This window comes from Castanea sativa, chromosome 9 (genome assembly GCF_040712315.1).
Source record: "Castanea sativa cultivar Marrone di Chiusa Pesio chromosome 9, ASM4071231v1".
Classification (NCBI taxonomy): Eukaryota; Viridiplantae; Streptophyta; class Magnoliopsida; order Fagales; family Fagaceae; genus Castanea; species Castanea sativa.
Window position 1 is genome coordinate 8,334,661 of NC_134021.1, and position 21,250 is coordinate 8,355,910.

The 21,250-nt window shown below is 34.1% G+C and overlaps 2 protein-coding genes across 4 annotated transcripts; one reads left to right on the forward strand and one right to left on the reverse strand.

Annotated features, from left to right (window-relative positions):
• Positions 1-8,516: 8,516 nt before the first annotated feature.
• Positions 8,517-14,107, forward strand: LOC142610092 (wall-associated receptor kinase-like 20). Of its 3 annotated transcripts, none has more exons than XM_075781808.1 (4): positions 8,517-8,653; positions 9,077-9,126; positions 10,509-10,711; positions 10,945-14,107. In XM_075781808.1, exon 4 carries the CDS (start codon positions 11,547-11,549, stop codon positions 13,503-13,505), a length of 1,959 nt encoding a protein of 652 aa, XP_075637923.1. In that variant the 5' UTR covers positions 8,517-8,653; positions 9,077-9,126; positions 10,509-10,711; positions 10,945-11,546; the 3' UTR covers positions 13,506-14,107. The 3 variants fall into 3 exon arrangements, with proteins under 3 accessions (XP_075637923.1, XP_075637922.1, XP_075637921.1); XM_075781807.1 differs by having other exon boundaries at positions 8,518-8,653; positions 9,049-9,126; XM_075781806.1 differs by having other exon boundaries at positions 8,523-10,411.
• Positions 14,108-18,271: 4,164 nt separating this feature from the next.
• LOC142610293 (uncharacterized) lies at positions 18,272-21,250 on the reverse strand. Its single transcript, XM_075782078.1, has 2 exons — positions 19,597-21,250; positions 18,272-18,532 (listed from the first exon to the last, which is right to left on the reverse strand). Exon 1 carries the CDS (start codon positions 21,181-21,183, stop codon positions 19,627-19,629), a length of 1,557 nt encoding a protein of 518 aa, XP_075638193.1. The 5' UTR covers positions 21,184-21,250; the 3' UTR covers positions 18,272-18,532; positions 19,597-19,626.

The following is a 21,250-nucleotide window of genomic DNA, read 5'->3' on the forward strand; positions in this document are numbered from 1 at the left end:
TTAAAGAGTGGTTAAGATTTAATGAACTCTACTGGTAGAGTACCCTAAGAACTCTAGAGGATCTGAATCCAACTATCAAATATGCTAGAACTCTTAAAGATAATTAAGAATTTAAGAACAATAAAAAAAGCCTCACGTTACCCCAATTCTTATTACCATTTACCAAAGCCTCGATTCCTCCATCAATATTAATAAATGCATATTCTTATATTTTGATTAGGGGAAAATACAAATACAAACAAAAGGGATTGAACCCACAAATGGGGTAACGTGAGAATTATAGAGAGTAAATGGCAAAAAAGCAAAAGCAACACAGAGCAACGCAACTAAAAAGAAAAGCAATGCAGAGCAACCCAATGAAACCAAACGACATGCAGAGGCAGAGGCAGAGGCAGAGAAAGAGTAATAGCAAAATCAAAAACAAAAGTCAACACACCGTATCGTCTACCCAATATGATTCTGGTCAAAACCCATTAAGCAAAAACAACATAGCGTCTCCCCAACAAAACTATCTTAGTCCCTGAAACTTGATCTGTCTTAACCACCAATTAGTTGGCATGCCAAAAACAGTGTATACACGACCGATACTCAAACATTGTAAACGCCAACCTAAACCTTGGGAATGGAAAAATAGTTGGTGGTTTGGGGATGTTGGAGATGCAGAGGAAGGGTCTGAGGGGAGATTTATGAGGTTTTGAGATTTGGGCAATGAAGATAAAGAAATAGAAGACGGATTGGAGTATATCGGTGTTTTGTTTGAATCAGTGAATATTGGCACAAACGGTTTGGGGTTGCGGTGTTTCAGAGTTTGTTTGTTGAGTGTGACTGTTTTTTAAATGTTTTTTTTCCTCATAAAAAATCCTCAAACAATGTAAATCAAAACCAAAACCAAATCCAAATCTAAATCTGACCCAAAATACCAATCTAAATCATAATTAACATCCAACTGATTCTCCAAATAAAAACCAAAAACCCTAAATGTTTAAATTTAAAACAGAACTTTACCAGTAGCAATTCCGATAGTCGGGTAGTGAGTAGAGGCTTACGGTGATAGCAGAAGATCTGGGTGGCGCCCTACTCTCTATTTCTCTGTATCTGTCTCTCTCTATCGAAGTTAGTTCAGACTATCGGTGGCAGGAAAACTGATGGAGATGGCCGCCTCATTCAATTACCAACATATTATCTAAATAAGTAACATTATAAACATTTATAAAAATAAATAAATAAAAAGTAACATTATAAAAAAAAATGCATCATCTTTTTTATGATTTTTTCAACCAATTTTTGCATTTTTTTAAAAAAACTAATTATGAATAAATCGATGCAATACTCCACTAATTTCTATTTTAGGGAAACCATGGCCAGGAGTTTAACAAGAAACTTTTTTTTTTTTTGGCGGTAAATATGCTCTTTTTATTTCATCATGATCATTAGGATGACATGATAGTACATTTTCTCATAGCCTAGGATTTGAAAAAAGATCATTCACATCAATATGAATTTCCTTAAAAGATAAATCTTGCAATACAAGTGCTTTCTTTGTAAGAAATTTGTCCATAATGCTAGTAAAAGAATAAAGGATAAATTATAAATTCATTCAACATATTCAAGTTAGGCATTCAACCGTTACATTAATCATGTTTAATAAAATATTCGGACATTATTTTAGTGTATAAGTGTATGTACAAAACGTATCATATAAATCCAACAAATTTAGATAAAGATTAAAGCAAGCACAAACAGTCTAACAATATAAAAATGTGTTTTTTTTTAATAGAGATTTCAAAATATGCCATTTGAAAACAACTTGTATATGTCTTACATTCACAAGCATTATATTTCAGATGAGTGAGTGGCGAAGGCGTTCTAAGATGAATGAATGGGGAGATAAAGGACACAACCTAGTTCTGACAATGTCAAACACTTCAATTAAACTGCTTCTTATATTTCCAACCCATTATTATATGGGCGCCGTTTGATAACCTTAATCCTCAAAGTACATTTGGAGGGTGTTTCGGACTTTTCCAAATTATATTGAATTTCTATCTTATTTTATTTATGTGGTTTTAGATTTTATTAACACAATATTTTCACAACAATTATAATAATAATGCTTAAGTGACAAGTTGTTATTAATTCTCATTTTAACTCCATTATTGACATTACTTTTTTTATTATTATCTAATAACCGTTTGTCACATAAAATTTGTTATGAAATTTTTGTGCAAAATGTTATACACATACCTTTTATCAATTTTGATAATGAAAACAAATAATTGCCTTATATATTTCATCAAAGTATATCATCCATAGATGGTCATAAAGCTGATTACGAGTCGTGCTAGGTTGGTTTTAGGCCCGACTTGCACCTCAACTCGATAAAACCCAAACCAACACATTTTTAACCAGTCCAAAAGTTCAATTTAATGGGTGGGTTGGGCATCAGGTCCCTTACTTTTTCTTTTCTTTTCTTTTTCTGTGTGTGTGTGGGTGCTATATTGGACTTTGGGTTCTTTCTATTTAAAATTATTGTAATTTGACCAACTGAGCAACTATTAAATTTTCTACCAAATTCTTTAAAATAATTTTAAAAAGGAAATGAATTAACTAGTAATAACGCTTTTTTTTAATAGGAAGTAATAATGCCTCTATTTGATTGCTATGAAACCTAAGGATAAGTCTAAAAGGAAACAAAAGTACTTCCTCTGTTCTAAATTGTTGGTCCTCTGTTATATTTTGGGATGTCCAAAATTTTGTCATGTTTCTAAAATTAAAAGCCCATTAATTTACTGAGTTTTCTATTATGCCCCTTCCAAACATAAGCACTTAAAACAATAAATTTTTTTGAGAATTTTTTTAAGGCTAATTTTGGAAACTTTTATCTTTTTAATTAAGACACAAGACAATAAATGATATTCTTTTAAAAAGTTAGGTTTTCTAAGCAGGACCAACAATTTGAGACGGAGAGAGTAATTAATTGAATGCCAAAAACTCAAAATTATTTTAAAAAATGCATTTTTTTTTATAAGGAAAAATCGCAATTGAACAATTACAGTTTATTTTTCGGTAAAAACTATTAAAAAGAAAAGAAATTAGCATACTATTTGGCATTAATGACCCAACTCATTATAGAGAATGCAACTTGAACGTATACCCCCTCTTAATTTACCTCCTTCCAAAGCAACTTTAAATTTCAAATCTATTTTAGTCAAATTCCTAATATGACCAAATTCAAAATGAGATTCAAATCTAGTATCAATTTTTTATGGAGGAAGACTAACCCCAAATTTCATATAGCCATAAGCAAATTCATCTCCTTGAAGTCTCTCTCCTTAGATCTCATCTCTCTCTCAAGCTCTCTCAAACTTAACTCTAAAAAACCATGGCCGAAACCTCCGCCTTCCTTCTATCTAAGGGCAGAATTCCAGCCAAGATTGAGACCCTGTGAGAACCACCATGCTAGTGGCGATCTACGATAGCGTCACCATCAATGGTGGCCGCCGCTCCTCTTCACTCTCTCTTTTCTCCTTTTTGTGTGTGTGTGTGTGTGTGTGTGTGTGTGTGTGTGTTTGTTTGTTTGTTTGATTTTGGATACCATGTGAGTAATTGGGTTTGGTTTTGAAAGGTGGGATCTTTGGCTTGGGTGTGGTAGTTGTGATTTGTACATGTTTGTGATCTACTAGTTGTGGGTTTGGGACAGAGGGAGTAATTAATTCAATGCCAAAAACTCAAAATTATCCAAAAATAAACTCAATTTTTTACAAGGAAAAATTGCAATTGAACAATTACGGTTTATGTTTTGGTAAAAAATAGTTTAAAAAAAAAATTAGCATACTATTTGTCATTAATGACCCAACTCATTATAGAAAATGCAACATGAATGTATTCCCTCTCTTAATTATTAGCAACCCACAATAATACCCTTGGCTAGTAGTTTGTGAAGGTAAAAATCTAGATAGTCAAGTTTTGTAGACATATCAAAGAATCAGTTTTACAAAGACAGTATTCGGGAGATGAGTTTTAGAAAAAATATGTAGCAACAGAAACAACTAGATGGCATTGAAGGATGTTGCTTCAATGGCGGTTTCTCTTTTTAACCTTACTTTTAAGGAATTGGTGCAACTAAATCATGTGGCATTTTGGATATTTGTGTTCTTTTGTCATCATCAAATGAATCTAATTGTCATGTGATCTTGAACTCAAAAAAAAAAAAAAAATTGTCATGTGATCTTCATTAATTGTTCATCAAATACATTTTATTACAATGAAGATATAATTGCAATAATTTGATTTGAGTTATTTTGGTCAATTATTTACAATTTATTGCAATAAGATTTATAAAGTAATAGCCTATTACAATAAAATATTTGAAGCAGTAAATTTTTTATTGCAACAATATATATGTATATTTGTGTCAAAGTCATTAAAAATTTGGAGTTTATTGCAATAAAATTTTTTGTTGCACAAACCTATTACTTCAAATTTTCATGCAACACCTCATAGCAATTATTGCAATAACTTTAAGGTTATAGCAACGATTTTTTTTATTGCAATAAACATTTTTTTCTTATAATTTTATTTAAGTTAATACATAAATAGTACTTGTGAAGAATTAATTAACTTAATTTCAACTTGTTGTATATGAATGGAGTTGGCACATGAAAGGAAAAAGCAAATGCAAGAACCGAGTGATGAGTAAAAAAAAAAAAAGTTTCTAGCTGTTGATTCAAGTAAGAGAAAGACAATAGAAACTAATGAAGCAGAACATTTAAGAAAAAGAAAGAAATTGCAAGTTAATAAAATGGAACAATTTATGTAGCATATGCAAGTTAATGAATCAAAACAACATAATCAAGTAAATGAACACGGAACAACAAGTTGTTGACGCATAACAACTCTCCCAACCTCCTCCTATCAGCAACCCACAATCATACCCTTAGCTAGTAGTTTGTGAAGGTAAAGATCTAGATAGTCAAGTTTTTGTAGACATATCAAAAAATTGGTTTTACAAAGCCATTATTCAGGAGATGAGTGGTAAAGCAATATGCAATAGCAGAAACAACTGAATGGTGTTGAAGGATGTTGCTTCGATGGCAGTTTCTCTTTTTTACCTTACGAGTTGGCTCAACTATATCATGTGTCATTTTGGATATTTGTGTTCTTTTGTCATCACCAAATGAATCTAATTGTCATGTGATCTTCATTAATTGCTCATCAAATATATTCTATTACAATGAAGATATTATTGCAATAATTTGATTCGACTTATTTTTGTCAATTATTTACAATTTATTACAATAAGATTTATGAAGTAATAGCCTATTACAATAAGATATTTGAAGTAGTAAATTATTTATTTATTATATATATCATTGCATCAAAGTCATTAAAAATTTTGGAGTTTATTGCAACAAAATATTTTGTTGCACAAACCTATTACCTCAAATTTTCTTGCAACACCTCACATCAATACTTTAATATTATTGCAACCATATTTTTTTTGTTGCAATAAACATTTTTTTTTCTTATAGTGTTATTTAAGTTAATACATAAATAGTACTTGTGAAGAATTAATTAACTTAATTTCGTCTCGTTTTATAGGAATGGAGTTGGCACACGAAAGGAAAGAGCAAATGCAAGAACCGAGTAATGAGTAAAAAAAAAAATAAAGTTCCTAATTGTTTATTCAAGTAAAAGAATGACAACAGAAGCTAATGAAGCGGAACATTCAAGAAAAAGAAGGACATTGCAAGCTAATGAAATGGAACGGTATATGCAGCATATGCAAGTTAATGAAATTAGAACAACATAATCAAGTAGATGAAATAGAACAATAACTTGTTGATGCGGCAACCCACAATCATTCCCTTGGCTAGTTGTTTGTGAAGGCGAAGATCTAAATTGTCAAGTTTTTGTAGACATATCAAAAAAATCAGTTTTACAAAGCTAGTATTCGAGAGATGAGCGGTAAAAAAATATGCAATAGTGGATGTTGCTTCAATGGTGGTTTTACTTTTTAACCTTATTTTTCAACTACATCATATGGAATTTTGGATATTTGTATTCTTTTGTCATTACCAAATGAATCTAATTGTCATTTGATCTTCATTAATCGCTTATCAAACACATTCTATTTTTGGAAACCCAGAGATGAGGAATTTTATGAACAACGATTTAGGTTTGAAGATTATGCCATAATTGTTGCTATCGTATTTGGAGGGACTATTTAATTCATGACAAGATTAGCAATAATAGACAATGGAGATTATGCATTGTTTATCGCTCACTTTGTAGATTCATCTTTGCATTTTGAGGTACAAATGAATACTTACCTCAACCATTATTTCAAACTAGCCGAGTACCCTCGCACGATGTGCGGTCACCAATTTTTTTAGTTTCCTCCAATATTTCAATAATTTAACTTCCAAAAAATTGTAATAATAAATGTCCTATTTAATAAACAAATTAGAAAGACAATAATAGAGGTGTAATACTTTGATCATAATATATGTGTTTACAAATTTGGAAATTGCATGATATAATGACTAATATAGATCAGCCAATTTCATGCCTACTGAAAAAAAAAATGCAAATATCATTTTGATAAATAAAAATAAAAATATCCTTCAATAATTGTTTTTGAAAGCTAATGTGCACCACACCGCACCACACCACACCAGCACTTTGTAAAATTTTTGTAAAATTGTTTCTATCTCTAGCATTACTCTTCTTTTAAATGTGGCAAAATGAAGCCACTGATTGAGAAAACATCATGGTTTCAAAAGCCGAACCGGTCAATAAACCGTTTTCGCACTCTGTTCTTAGTTTTTTAGGCAATTTCACTCAACCGGATTGGTACCCAAGTCTTGATTGAACTGGTCAAACCGGCCGGTCTGGTCCGGTTCTAAAACTATGAAAAAAATGACATTTTTTTTATAGTGGTTTAGTAAGTGGAAGAAAATACTAAAAATAGAATTTTAGATTGCTTAGAGATCTACAATAGATAAAATGTGTAATTTTTGTAAAATTACACCAGATGTAACTTCACTAACTTGAACCCATATATATATATATAAATTGTTTTTACATTCTTGATTATGTGTTATTATTTTTTTCTCTTTTATTGAACCTTGTTTCCAAGGTAACAAAAGTAACTAAATTTGTGCAAGAATACCATATTTCTATTCAATATTTTATCATATAAATCTTAAGAAACTCATATCAAAATTTCACTACACTTAAATAATTAATATAAAAAAATATATGTATTTATCATATTAGTAATCTTTTTAATTGCATTGTTTTGCGTAATTTTTTCTTTCATCTCAACTTTTCATAGTTTAAGATTTTATTAATTGTTTATTTTATGCCAACATATTAGATTCATTGTCCATAAATTGTAAACTCCATGATTTATTGGTCTAAATTTTAAATTCTTGCATTTTGATTTTTTACGCAATATTTTATTTTAATTAATACCAATTGTCAAAGCAAATCAAGAATTGTATCTTTCTCTTTCTCCAAAAAAAGAAAAAGAAAAAGAAAAAAAAAAGGAAGTGTATCTTTCGGGTTAAAATAGGGTCCATAATAAAGAATAAATCATTCGTCCCACTCATTCAATCACTCATAGTATTTTATTTTATATTCCGTCAACTGTAATATGTTGCATTTTGAACTTTGATTAAATTAGAACTTCTGATAATAGGCATAATTGATAGTTCTATAGACTTGGATAGAAGCACATAAAGCATGCAATTTTAATTTCGGATTCAATCAATGTCTGCACAAAGGGCAAGGGGCTCTACCAATTAAAGGAAGAGAGAAAAGTATATGCGACTGGGTGTCATTTAAAGCACTTTCAGGATGGGTTCAGTATATCACCGATTCACCAAGCAAGAAAAGCATTTCTCTCATACGCACACATGACACAATTTACATGTAGGGGGTGTTGAAGAGTAAGTTACCTTTATGGATCGAGGGTGCTGAAATAAAGGGGGAAGGGGAAGGCCGAAGGGGGTTGGTATCTTAATCTCACAAGTTAGAATTGGAAGGCAAATAGAAATGCAAAAGGGATTTTTTTTTTTTCTTTTTCTTTTTTTAAGTTTAAGGGTTGGGTAACTGATATCTTTAGGGTATTTGATAAGTTTAGGGTAGTTAGAAAAGTTTTGATGCTATTTTTACGTATAAAATTTTAAATTTTCGAGTTTTTATTTTTTAAAATCATTATATAATAAATTCATTACATTTTTTTCAATTTACACAACCAAGTAATTATCTTTTTTAATGTACAATTATTAAACTACTAATTTCTCATTCAATTATTAATATATTGCCTAAATAAGTAGCATTATAAACAAGATACATTATCTTTTTTATGATTTGTTCCAACCAATTTTTATATATTTTTTATACTAATCAGATTAAATATGTTCCACTAATTCCTATTTCTCTTTCTCTTTCTATTTAAGGGAAATCATGCCCAAACGAAATCATTTTACTTAACAACCACTCTTAACGGTCACTCACTCCAACCAAACCCAAAACCCAAATGCCAATGCCACCACTCTCTCTATCTCTCTCTCTCTCTCTTGTCATCGCCACAACCCATCTCTCCTTCATAACCCTCTCACTCACTACGACTTTCCCATTACAAGTACTCTCTCTCTCTCTCTCTATATATATGCATTGTGGGTTTTGTTGTGTCAAGAATGATAAGCTAAACCAATTGTTTGAGCTTTCAACAGGGACAACTAATTTCTCATTCAAGACTACTATATGCATTTAGTAGTCTTAGGATCATTTTTCCCCCATTTCCTTTTTGATCCCATGTGAAATAAGAATTTTATGATTGAGACTTTGAGATCACAATTCCTAGCAATTTGTGGCATGTACGTTTTTTACAAATTTGAAGTTTTTTTTGAGAATTGAGAAAGCAGGTGAAGGTTTTCATGCCCACATTTCGATCTTTATGAGAAGGGGAAAGGGCATTTTTGTAGTTGGTCAGAGTTATAGCCTTTATCAACTGTTTGATTATTTAGTTTTATGCAGAGCTAACTATTTTTTCCTCCTGAGCTAGCTTCTGGAAGCAAAGGAGTCCGGGAAATCCCTCCCAATCCAACAATAGAGGTAACTCGTTTTTATCTCTTTCCCAAGATTTCTTACATGAAGATTAAGAGCAAAGTTAAGTTTTTGCTTGAACTCGAATGGTCCATTGTATTTTGAATATATATGAGATATGGGCATTATCTTTGATGGGGTCTTCAATTGGCTGTTGTAGCAGTTAGCGTTTGATTAGCTTTGCCATGGTTAGATCATCAGGCAAAAGATCACTTTCTTTATGCCTAAGCTTAAAATGTTAGAGCGCAGAGCTAAGAGGTATAGTGGCTAAGAATGTCTATATCCATAGGTTATTATTTCTTAATTGCTTCAATCTGTGGAATTGAAAATCTTCTAATTATTTGTTCCACTTTTAGCTATAATAAACTAAATTCTTTTGAATCTTTTCTGCAATAAATAACAAGATTACTATGGTTTAAGAGAAGCAATGTGGTTTTCTGTGCTTCAAGCATGGCCTTTGATGCTTGTTACTTATCAGCTAAAATTTTGGTGAGAAATGACATATCTGGGCTGCAAAGCTTGACTTCCCATCTTTCTTTTATTTATATTTTTAACTTTTTTGAACTTCACTTGTTCTTTCTAAACTAGTGGCTCATTCAGAAGGCCCAACCTCTTTCATCCCCTGGGTTTTCTGGTTTCCTTTCTAGATTTAAGTTGGACCAACCCTGTAAAGGAACTGGTTTTAGACTTTTTGTCAGTCTTGGACTGATTAGCCAGTCTGGTCCTGTAATTATAAAATTGATCTGCAAGTGATAAGCCCAGTAAGAAACTGTCAGTTTTACCAATGGAAGAAAGTCTCTCAGTTGATTAGGTTTTCAAGTTCACAAAAACAACTGAACAAAATGCTTAAGCTTCCATATCATTTTTTTTTTTTTTTTTTTTTTTAATAAAAAAAAGCCGGATGATTAGAAATGAACCAAGTTACTTCAAGAAACTAAATTTGCTTGGGCTATTCGACTTACATGCTTTACACTAGTTAACATTACGCTCAGCATGTTCCATGCTGAAATAATCCATGATCTAGAACCCCCATGTTTGTTACAGACATTTTTGCAATTGATTTTACAGGACTCTCTTCTCCCATATAAGAACATAATTTCCAATAACACACTATGTCCTGTCAGAATTAATCTATAACCATAGGTGTTATTAACCAATTTACTTTTACATTCCTAAAACCTTTTCTTCAACTTTCTACTATGAACTCTTCTCTACATGCATCTTTACTGTTTCCTATAGTCATTGGACTGCAGTTGGATGTTGAACTACTGGCCATCAAACAAAGCCCATTTGGGTAAGTATTGGGTTATGAGAACAAAAAATATTGACCCTCAAGTGTCCTATATTCCAATTCCCTGGTGGTTAATTTCTGTTATTAATTTGTTGTGCAGGTCTTCTGTAAAAATTGTTGAAGGTTGATGCCATTGTGTCCTCCTAATGCTGTCATGTTGGTAATGTTTTGTTCATATGGGATTGAAGGCTGAAAACTTGTGGGAGAAGGATTTCTTCCTTGTACAGGCCTCTATTGTGAACCGCAGACCTTCAGTTTCATTTGTTTCTGGACAAAAAAAAAAAGACTACATAAATTGATAATGTATGTAATTGTTCTTGTCAGTACTGTTGACCTTTAATAAATATTCTTCAACTTTTCGGTTTCTCAAAATTTATCTCAAGTTCCCCCTCTTTTCTAAATGTTCTACTCTGAATTTATTTGTAAATCCTAACACAAAATTGTTACCTGGTGGAAGACATGTAAAATAAGGATACCAGAGTGGCGAAAATGGAAAAGAACTCATTTTGATTGTGCTTTCTTATGTTTCCAAACAGATAGATGGATTGATTTGTTTCTCCATGCACGATGGTCAACAAACTGGACTTCCCGTTTGGTAACATTCTCTTGTTCATTTGTTTTAGTATGAGATTTCTTGGACTGCTTGGTCATTGCATATTATTATGGATATAGATTATATCTTAAGTTTTCTTGTAGTCTATTGGTATGGCTCCCACTTGTCTCGCGACTGATACACGTGATCATTTACTAAAGGGAAGAACACTGAGAAGTGAGAAGTAGTAGTGCAGGGGCCACTATGTTGTGGAATTCCTCCTTGCAATTCTTTAATCAACTGTAATTTTTTAATCTAAATTTTCAATTTTTTCATGATTTTTTGCTCAGCAACATGAAAGACAAGGAAAATCTCCCTACTCTTTAACTTGGTATTGAGGCCATTTCTGGAAAAAAGCTCCATTTCTGGTAAAAGCCTTTTTCCTCAAGTACGGCTAGAAACGCGTCCCTCTGGACACCATAGAAGAGGAATCCACCTCTCCAATAAATGCCAAAATTTTCATGATTTTTTATATAGATTCTTGTGTCCACTTTATTCCTTTGCTATGGGCCTATAGCCTTATATTTACCCCCTCTTCTTTCCTGCATGTACGATGATTTTTCATCTCTTCTTCCCCTTTGCACATGCAAAATGGTCATCAAGCCAAACACAACGCCGCACTTCCTTTGTAGCTGTATCTTCTTTCTTCTTTTCGGTCTTCAATGTTCTTCTCAAAAGGTCTGTCCAAATTGTGGCTCCATTGAAGTCCCATATCCTCTAAGCACAAACCCCAACTGCGGTGACCCAGATTACTCTCTTCGTTGTGATCCCCACTCTAACAAAGTTTATTTTGATGCCCTCAATGGAAGTTCTTATCTTGTACTCAGCATAATAGCTGCATCTCAACGCATGGTGGTGCAACCATCGGCGTGGCTGCCTCATAGATGTGTTACTCAAGACATGCTAGTGAGTGAGGGTCTCTGGTTGAACCAATCTCTCCCTTTCAACGTCACTTCATCCAACACAATCTTCCTCTTCAACTGTTCACCACGGCTTTTAGTCTCTCCTCTCAATTGCACTCCTTCTAGTCTTTGTCACCATTACTTGGATAGCTCGGGACAAGTTGACACAAAGAGAGCACTTCAATGTGCAAGTAATCTTGTCCCTTGTTGCACCTTCGTTGCTGGTGGTATGCCTTCAGCATACAAGATACGGCTTCACAATTCAGGTTGTAGAGCCTTCAGAAGCATCATTCATTTGGATCCTGAGAAGCCTGCTGTTCAATGGGAAGAGGGATTGGAAATTCAATGGACTCCACCACCAGAACCAGTTTGTAAGACTCAACTTGATTGCTCAAGGGCTTCCAAGTGTTTACCTTCTGGTCTGAATGGCAGCCTCCGTTGCCTTTGCAACAAGGGATACCACTGGGACCATGGTGTTGGAACGTGCTTGAGAAAGAAGAGAAACACTAAGGCTGGCCTCACCTTAAAGGTTTCCATGGGGGTAATCTCCTTTTTCTCTCTCGCTGTAGCAATGACTGCTATTGCAGTAAGAAGATCCTGGAAACTCTCCAACCAGCAGGCAAGGGTGGCCAAGGCAAGAGAGGACATGTTGAGATCAAGCAATGGTGGGAAATCTTCAAGGATGTTTCACCTGAAAGAGATGAAGAAAGCTACAAAAAATTTCTCCAAAGAAAGGGTTTTAGGGAGTGGTGGTTTTGGTGAAGTCTACAAGGGTGAGCTTCAAGATGGGACTGTTGTGGCTGTTAAATCAGCTAGAGTGGGTAACATTAAAAGCACAGAACAAGTTCTCAATGAAGTTGGTATACTTTCTCAAGTCAATCACAAGAACCTAGTTAGACTCTTGGGTTGCTGCGTGGAAGGTGAGCAGCCGTTGATGATCTATGAGTACATCTCAAATGGGACCCTCCATGACCATTTACATGGTAAGTTTTCCACATTTCTGGACTGGAAAACAAGGTTAACAATAGCTTTACAAACTGCTGAAGCACTGGCTTATTTACATTATGCTGTGTACACTCCTATCTACCATCGAGATGTCAAGTCCACAAATATACTATTAGATGATGAGTTCAATGCAAAAGTTGCAGATTTTGGGCTGTCAAGATTGGCTCACCCTGGGCTAAGCCATGTATCAACCTGTGCTCAAGGAACATTAGGTTACTTGGATCCTGAATACTATCGTAGCTATCAATTAACTGACAAAAGTGATGTTTATAGTTATGGGGTTGTGTTGCTTGAACTTCTGACCTCCCAAAAGGTCATTGATTTCTCACGTGATCAAGATGATGTCAATCTAGCCACTTACGTGATCAACCGGGTCAACAATGGTGCAAGCATGGAAGTTGTAGATCAGCAGCTTCTTGGCAATGAGCTCCCTGGTGATAGACTACTGGCAAGCATAAAGCTCTTCTTAGAGCTTGCACTTTCCTGTCTTAGAGAGAAGAAGGAGAATAGGCCTGGAATGAAGGATGTTGTTCAAGAATTGCAGTGCATAATCCAAATTGTTGATCAAGAAGAGGTTACTAATGAGGTTGGTATTTAGAGTATGAACGTATTATGATGGTACTGTGAAAGTACTCTTTTTTTTTGGGTGCTTGTGTTTGGAGTATTTGCCTGTTAGATATGTTTGTTATGTTTTTTTTAATGTCTTTTTTTTTTTTTTTTTGGTTGCTAAAGTATGTTTGTTATATGAATGAATATCATCTTTGAATATTCATGTTGCAAAGTAGAAGGTGTATGGATGAGAGAAGGTAGTATAAATAATTCCAAGAGGACGCTGATCATGAATAGCCCAAAAAAGCTCTAAAGTGATTCCAAGGTTGGATTTAAGTGACTGGAAAAGATATAAAGAAAAATTTGGGATCAGATGCTTGCTTTCCACAGAAAGTAAATGGAAATGCTCTAGAAGACATGGACTTGCAGTTAATGGGGTTATTGGAATCAATTGGGGCTTAACATGATTGTTGCTTTGGAGAAAAACAAATTAACTTTTGGAAATGGAGAAAGCAGTTGCATATATATAGTTTGAATTGGGAAAAGGGATTGTCTAAAAAAGGAAAGCATTAACTTAAAGTTTATAGTTTTCATTTGTGTGTGAATCATGATGGCCATCAATATCAAATTGTATAATGTTTGTTGCTCCATATTCTCCCCCACAAACTTAAGTGGAATACTAATTTTGTAATTTATAGAGCTTTTTTTAAACATTAATGATGGCCAAAAATAAAAATATTAGAAATTAATTGTTTGACTTTGGTAACTCTTTTTTTTTTTTTTTTTTTTTGAGAAACTACTTTGGTAACTTTCAAGTATGTTAAAAAAAAACAATGTTATGCAGGAAAAAAAAAAAAAAAAACACCCCAATTTTATGCAAAGATCTCAGTCCAATGAAGTTGGTTTTATTATGCATGCGATTATGCATTTTTTACATGGCATAATTTCATTGATCAACTTTGTAAATTTCGCCTTGAGCATGCTTTTATTTTTTACATGAAATCCTTTTCAAAGTTGAATCCATATGAAAAACTCCTGAGAAATATGTGATTCTTTGTTTAGAATGAAGATTTCTGATTCTTACCTGATAGACACGAAGGAGTTGCAAAATGATAAGCAAAAAAAAAAAAAAAAAGCTTCTTACTTCCTAACATCTAACACTGCATTAGCAATCAAGTTTTAGTTTAAAAATTTTCGAGTCAGCCACAAATCCTCAACAGACTAATCACGATCAGCCATGTGTATTCTTTTATATTATTATATTTCAAAATTAGAATCTCTATTACCACCTTAATTAACATCTTTTTTTACTACTTCTATTGATATTATTTTAGGTATTCTTATACATTTGTTAGTTCTCTCAACTTGAAAAACTAAACTCTTCCTTCACCACTATATTAATTGATTGCCTTCACTCATAACTAAATCATCTCAAGTGACTCTGTGTCATCTTTTCATCCATAGGTACTGCCCCTATCATTAAATGAATTTCCTTATTTTAAATCTCATATTTCCTTGTATTTTTAGTTATCTATTTTAACATTTCATTTCAGTTACACTAATTTTTATGAACATGTTGCTTCTTAACAACCCAACATTCAATAACATAAATCATATTTATTGATCTAATCCTAACATTTTCCTTTAACTTAATAAACATACTACAATAACAAAGTACTCTTAATGTGCTTCTCCACTTCACCTACGCTACTCTTATCTTATGATTTACATCATCTACAATCTCTCAATCTTGATGAACTATTGATCCAAAATATCAAAAACTCTTGCTCTTAGGTATCTCTTAAAAATCAAGCTTCCGTTTGGATTGCACTGAAAAAGGGCTAAGTTTGTGTCTGGCGTTTTATATGGGGTCCAGTGCACTGTTCACGGGACCCGCAAATACAATATTCAGCCAAAAAAACTTTATGACTAGGTCCCACACGGCACTATTCATATTTAAAAATTATTTTGCTACAGTGTTTTCAGTTTTCAGTAATAAGCGATATCCAAACAGGCTCCAAATGTTACGACTCATTTATCTTTATTTTTACTTTTACTAAACTTACATTCCATTTATTTGATTTAAATCATATTAATTGAAAGCCTTAAGACTCTAAAGTATCTCTCAAATTTTGAAACTTAATTATTTAGTCTACATCTAGTTTTATTCGCTAAAACTATATCATTTGCAAAAATTTACACCAATAGATTTCATTTTTCATCAATCTAGTGAGTTCGTCCATCAATAGTACAAAGAGATAAGAGATATTTAGTTGGGGGAAAAAACATCAAAATGCATCTGTTTAATGTTCATCACATTCAATTTGAGAAGTAAGAGAAATAAAGGACGAAATAGAACCGGATAGAACCAAGGTTCCTCAATGTAAGGATATTAACATTGAACAATATTTTACTTCTAATTCCTTCTCATGGCTAATCGAGGGTAGAATAATGCAACTAGTCAAAAAGCAATGCGATTACTTCTAGTGGTGTTTTATTGTAATCATCATAGTATTTAATATTTTTGCTCCTAAGTTTCTGAAGTAGCCATTAAAGGAATCATCGAACGACCGTGTTTTGCAAAAAAAAAATTTATGATTATAACAGTAACCAGTCCTTATACAGTTATCTGCATAGCCAACTTATAGTTTTTCTTTTTGGGGTTCTTTTGAGTTTTCTGTGTGTTTGTAACTGGTATTAGAGCCTCTTACATACTTGTGTTATGTATACAATAAAACTCTATTACCTTTGTGTGTCCTGAAATAAGTGTGAAGTGTCTAAAACATCCTATCTACTACCTAAAAGAGTTTGTGAGGTAAGTTTGAAAGATTTGGGATTCAACTCACAAGAAGGAAATGATGAAGGAATTGAAGGGCTACCTTGACTAAGATTTTTATAGCAATAAAAGAAATGGCAAAAAAAGAAGATTGCCATTAGGCCTCAGTGCTGCACGATTAATTATCTCCAACAAATAAGTCATAAGCCTCTTCCTTGGAGATAATTTTTACTTAGTTTAAAAAAGGCCCTGTCACCCTCTCAATATTTGACATATTCCACAAGATATTCCTTACATTGCGTTCTTACCTAAGCATGACGAGTCCTGACCTCTCTCTGGTACAAAATACAAATACTCAACTTCATTTCTTTTATTTTCTTTCATTCATAAATTATGAGTAAGAAGAGAAGGGGAAGTCTCCTGTTGACTTTGGTTTCTCTCAAATTTGAGGTTTCCAATAAGTTCTAACATACTACTCTTAATGCAATAGAATGAGCTTAAATAGTAAGTTTAAGTTTTAAATATGGCACAATGCTTGAGTCCTCTCTCTGACACCATCTCAAGACTACACCATATATATCAAATTCGTTTCTTTATAACCTTAGCTAGAAAACCTTAAATCATCTCTAAAAACCAACCCATTCTATCATATGCAAGCTCATGGTGCAGCAATTTTTGGAGTTTGCAATATATATGTGACCAAGAAAAGAAAGCTATGATCCTATGCAATGATCCTGAGCATCCCCGAGTTTAGTGCAAAGGTCAAAATGTCTTTAAACAGGATTAAACAAACAATGATGAACACGGTTCTGAATCCTCCCTCAAATGCCATTTCAAGATTATACATCAGTGGAATTATATGTTTCTCCCCATATGAAGAATTTGGGTGAGAATCCTCAGTTCTGTAAACAAAACAATATACCTATGCCATACAGCATCTATATCAAATTTCAGTATCCTTCATGCCCCATATACCGGATCCAGAGCTAAAACCCACGATCAGCTAGTTTACAATGGCAACAATATAATCTTAAGACCATGGCCATCTGTACAAAGTACAAGCCCAATCTTGAAACCCGAACATCACCCTTTTTTTCTAAAGGACTTGATAAAATGAGTGTGTTATAATTTCAGTTACGAAACATTGGTGATTGGACAAAATCATGTGCATATGATATAATTTAACTCTGCCAAGGTTATTTTAATAAAATGTTCTTTGTTACAAACATAATGTTTAAGGGGTTAATAATTGATCAAATTAGAAGCAAAGGATTGACACTTATATTAGACCTTTACTTTTTAAGTAAAATTTCATAATTGACCCCACTAAAACTTGAAAAACATATCAAATGATGTACAAGAAAATAGGCTAAACCATAACAAGCCAATATCTAAAATGATGTACAAGAAAATATGCTATCAGTTGGATCAACATATAATAAATTCATCAACTGGATGGTGTTATCTATAAGAGTAAGCATATAGAAATTTATAACATAATGACTTTTTGCTCCTCTATTTTGGCCACTTAACAGCCAGATCATTTATCTTTCTTTCTTTTTTTTTTGATAAGTCCCTTAACAGCCAGATCATTAATCTTCCTATCCACATAGTGAAGCACACATTGTTCAACCACTTTTCTCAAGTTAATAAACCAATGCCAGGTAATGTTTCTCATATATGCATGATGAGATCATAGACTGCACAAAAATATGATAAAAGTATCTTTATAGCGATTCACATTGAAGACCTGAATGTAGGTTCAGATTAAAATGCAGCAAGTACAAGCTGGATGAAGTTAATAAAGCAGTTTATAAATGACGTCTTGATGTCGAAGTTCATGACCTAAGTTATCCCCTGTTAAACTGTCAACAGCTCAGTTAAAGTTTGTAAAGATTCTTTCTGTAGAATATCTGAGTCCTACACCATCTGACCCTGAAGACCAACTTCAACCCTCTAAACAGAGTACCCACCAAGGCACCAACCCCTGCCTATCCCACCTGTCCTTATCAGTATAAATACAGAATAAATAATCTAAAAACAAGTTCCACTCTACAATTTCCGATGATCTATACCCTTGCTAGTCAAAAGACTTATCACCATGGCTCATCACTGATCTCTTGCACGAATGCAATCAAATCAAGCCTTTGTCTATGAGGAAGGAAGGTTCCATGAGACCAAAAAATAAAAAGTTCGGCATCACTTTTAAGCAAACTCAGTAGTCAGTACACAAGCTTGAGAATCCAGACCAACATCACAATAGCATCTTTAACCGCACAATGTCCTTATATTCAGCAGCCCTAGCAAATTTCAGCAATCAGAGAGACCAAAATAGACTAGAGAACCAAAATATCTTTACTTGCACAAGATTAGACAAGTCATCAGACCCTCATCCTAATTAACTCCCTCTAACTAGCACTCCCTGCAAAACAATAGCTTGACTACCATACTCAGAGAACCAAAACTATCCCATGTGTCAAAAAGCAAGAAGTTTCAGCAAAAAAATAAAAATTTTGGTAAGTTACTAACCAGCTAGAGTGGTTCACCGTTTCCACCAAAAACTCTAACTTGTTGAAGTGGAGAATAAGACACACATTTAGTAGCTCTTGAACCATTTAACCTCCATCCCATTATTATGGAGAAGTGCCAATTGAGCTATAATTTATTTGCAAGTTTCAGCAAATTCTTGACCAAAACATACAACTGATTGATAATCCTTTCCATAAATTTCATAATAATGATTTATAATCTAGATTAGTAGAGTGAACCTCTATTGTAGGTGACCAACAAAATGTTTAATCTCTCTTATAATTAATTCTATATTTTATTTCATATTTCCAGGTCAGAAAACATATGTCTACAACCTTCCATGTTCAACTTGGCTAAAACGCAGCTCAAGATATATGATACAAATAATATTATTACATGATATCCTCAAGCATGCACCAAAATAGAGTAACAGGAAGTTTCAACTTTTAACAACCACAATAAGGGGTTTGGTCAAGGCACTCACCCCTTTCTTGGCGAACTTACAACAATATATAATTTAACATAGATAACCATGAAATGAATTCTACTCCCGGTTTGACACAGAATATTAAAACAAAAAGGACAATAGAAATTTTGAACTTTGCATATAAAAACAAGACCAGACTCAGATATAAAAATGACGCAAATATAAAGCACTGTGACATAAAATCAATCACTTTATATTCTTCCTCATAATCAAGCTACCAAATAAAGTGACTAGCAATGTCAATTAGCAAAATTTTCATAGTCTAACCTTAAAATAGAAAAGAATAAAACACACACAAAATACTATGTATTAAACAATCAAAACAAAATTTTCCAGAGGATGAATTACCATCTCTAACTTCTAGTCTTCTAAATCAAATTACTCCACTGCTTTCTTGCTTTTCTTAGGCTTCACCTCCTTCTCTCCACTTTTCAACTTCACCTCAGCACTCTTCTTCTTCTTCAACTTCTTTTCACTAGACTTCTCGTCTTCAACAGGCAATTCAACCTTCCTTTTCTTTACACCATCTTCCTTCCTCCCCTTGGTAGCCAACAACCCATCTCTTTTCTCTGTAAGACCATCTTTACTCTTCACCTTCTTTTCACTAGACTTCACACCTTCAACAGGCAACCCAACCTTCTTTTTCTTCACACCATCTTCCTTCTTTCCCTTGGCAGCCAACAACCCATCATTGTTCTCTTTAAGACCATCCTCCTTCTTCACCTTCTTTTCACTAGACTTTACATCTTCAACAGACAACCCAACCTTCTTTCTCTTCACACCATCTTCCTTCTTTCCCTTGGCAGCCAGCAAACCATCATTGTTCTCTTTAAGGCCATCCTCCTTCTTCACCTTATCTGACTTCTTCAAGCGTTTCGACTTGCCAGAATCCTTTCCCTCAGTCTTACTCTTATCTCCCTTTTTCCTCTTCTTACTCTCCAATTCACCACTACCCATTTCACCAACATCCTCACCCTCATCACTTCCCAATTGATCTTCATCAAACACATCACCAATATTGACATCCATATACCTCACTTCATGAATCCTTCCCTTCTTCTTCTTCTTCATTTTATCACCCTTCTTCCCCTCATCCACACCAACCTCTTCACCCTTTCCTTCCTTCTCCACCACCTCCTCCTCTTTCTCCTCCTCCACTTCCTCAGCCTTCAACGTCACCTCCGGCACAGCCTGATACACCGGCAATGCCACTGACTCCATAAGCCTCAAATGCAGTGACCTCACACCATCCCACTTCCGCGGCACAATCTCCACAACCCCATTGATTGCAGCCACCACATTCTCCGCAATCTCCTTCTTCTCCAAACTCAACCTCGCAACCTTCACCACACAACAAGTCCCACTCCTCAAATACACCAAAGCCGAAGCGCGAGCCCTCTCAATCTGCTCCTTCCAGTTCTTGTGAGTCAAGTCCACAGGCACAGGAAGCTTCTTCTTCTGATAAAAATGCTTCCCCAACAAACCGGGCATAAGAGGCACAATCCTCTTGTCCACAAAGAACATATCATAGGAATCACACAGCTTCCTCTTGGCCTCAAATGGGCGATAATCCGATTTCAACTTGGACAATTTGAGAACTTTCGAGATGGGTATTTGGTCAGATTCGATTTTGGACTTAGCAGCGGCCTTATCGAGATTGGAGTGAGACCGATCGTCGATGATGAGGCAGAGCTCTTGAGCGAGAAGGGGATGTGGGATTGGGATTTTGTATGGGTTAGTGCGAATTTGGGTGGGGATTTTCTTGAGGGTGAGTACGAGGTAGAAGAACTCGTCGTCGCTGAGGAGTTGGGGTTTTTGGGTCTGGGATTTGGAGTCTCGCCATTTGAGAAGCGCCTTCACAGCTTTCTGGATGGTCTTGGGGCTCACCCTTGAGGTTGTGGGAGGTGGGTTTGGGTCGGCTATGGCCATTGCCATTGTGTGAGAGAGAGAGAGAGAGAGAGAGAGAGAGAGTTTGGTTGCTAGGGTTTTAGAAAGAAGAAGA

Bases quoted from the DNA above. Each gene is read 5' to 3' on its own strand.
- LOC142610092 (XM_075781808.1), top strand. From the start codon at position 11,547: ATGTACGATGATTTTTCATCTCTTCTTCCCCTTTGCACATGCAAAATG.
- LOC142610293 (XM_075782078.1), bottom strand. From the start codon at position 21,183: ATGGCAATGGCCATAGCCGACCCAAACCCACCTCCCACAACCTCAAGG.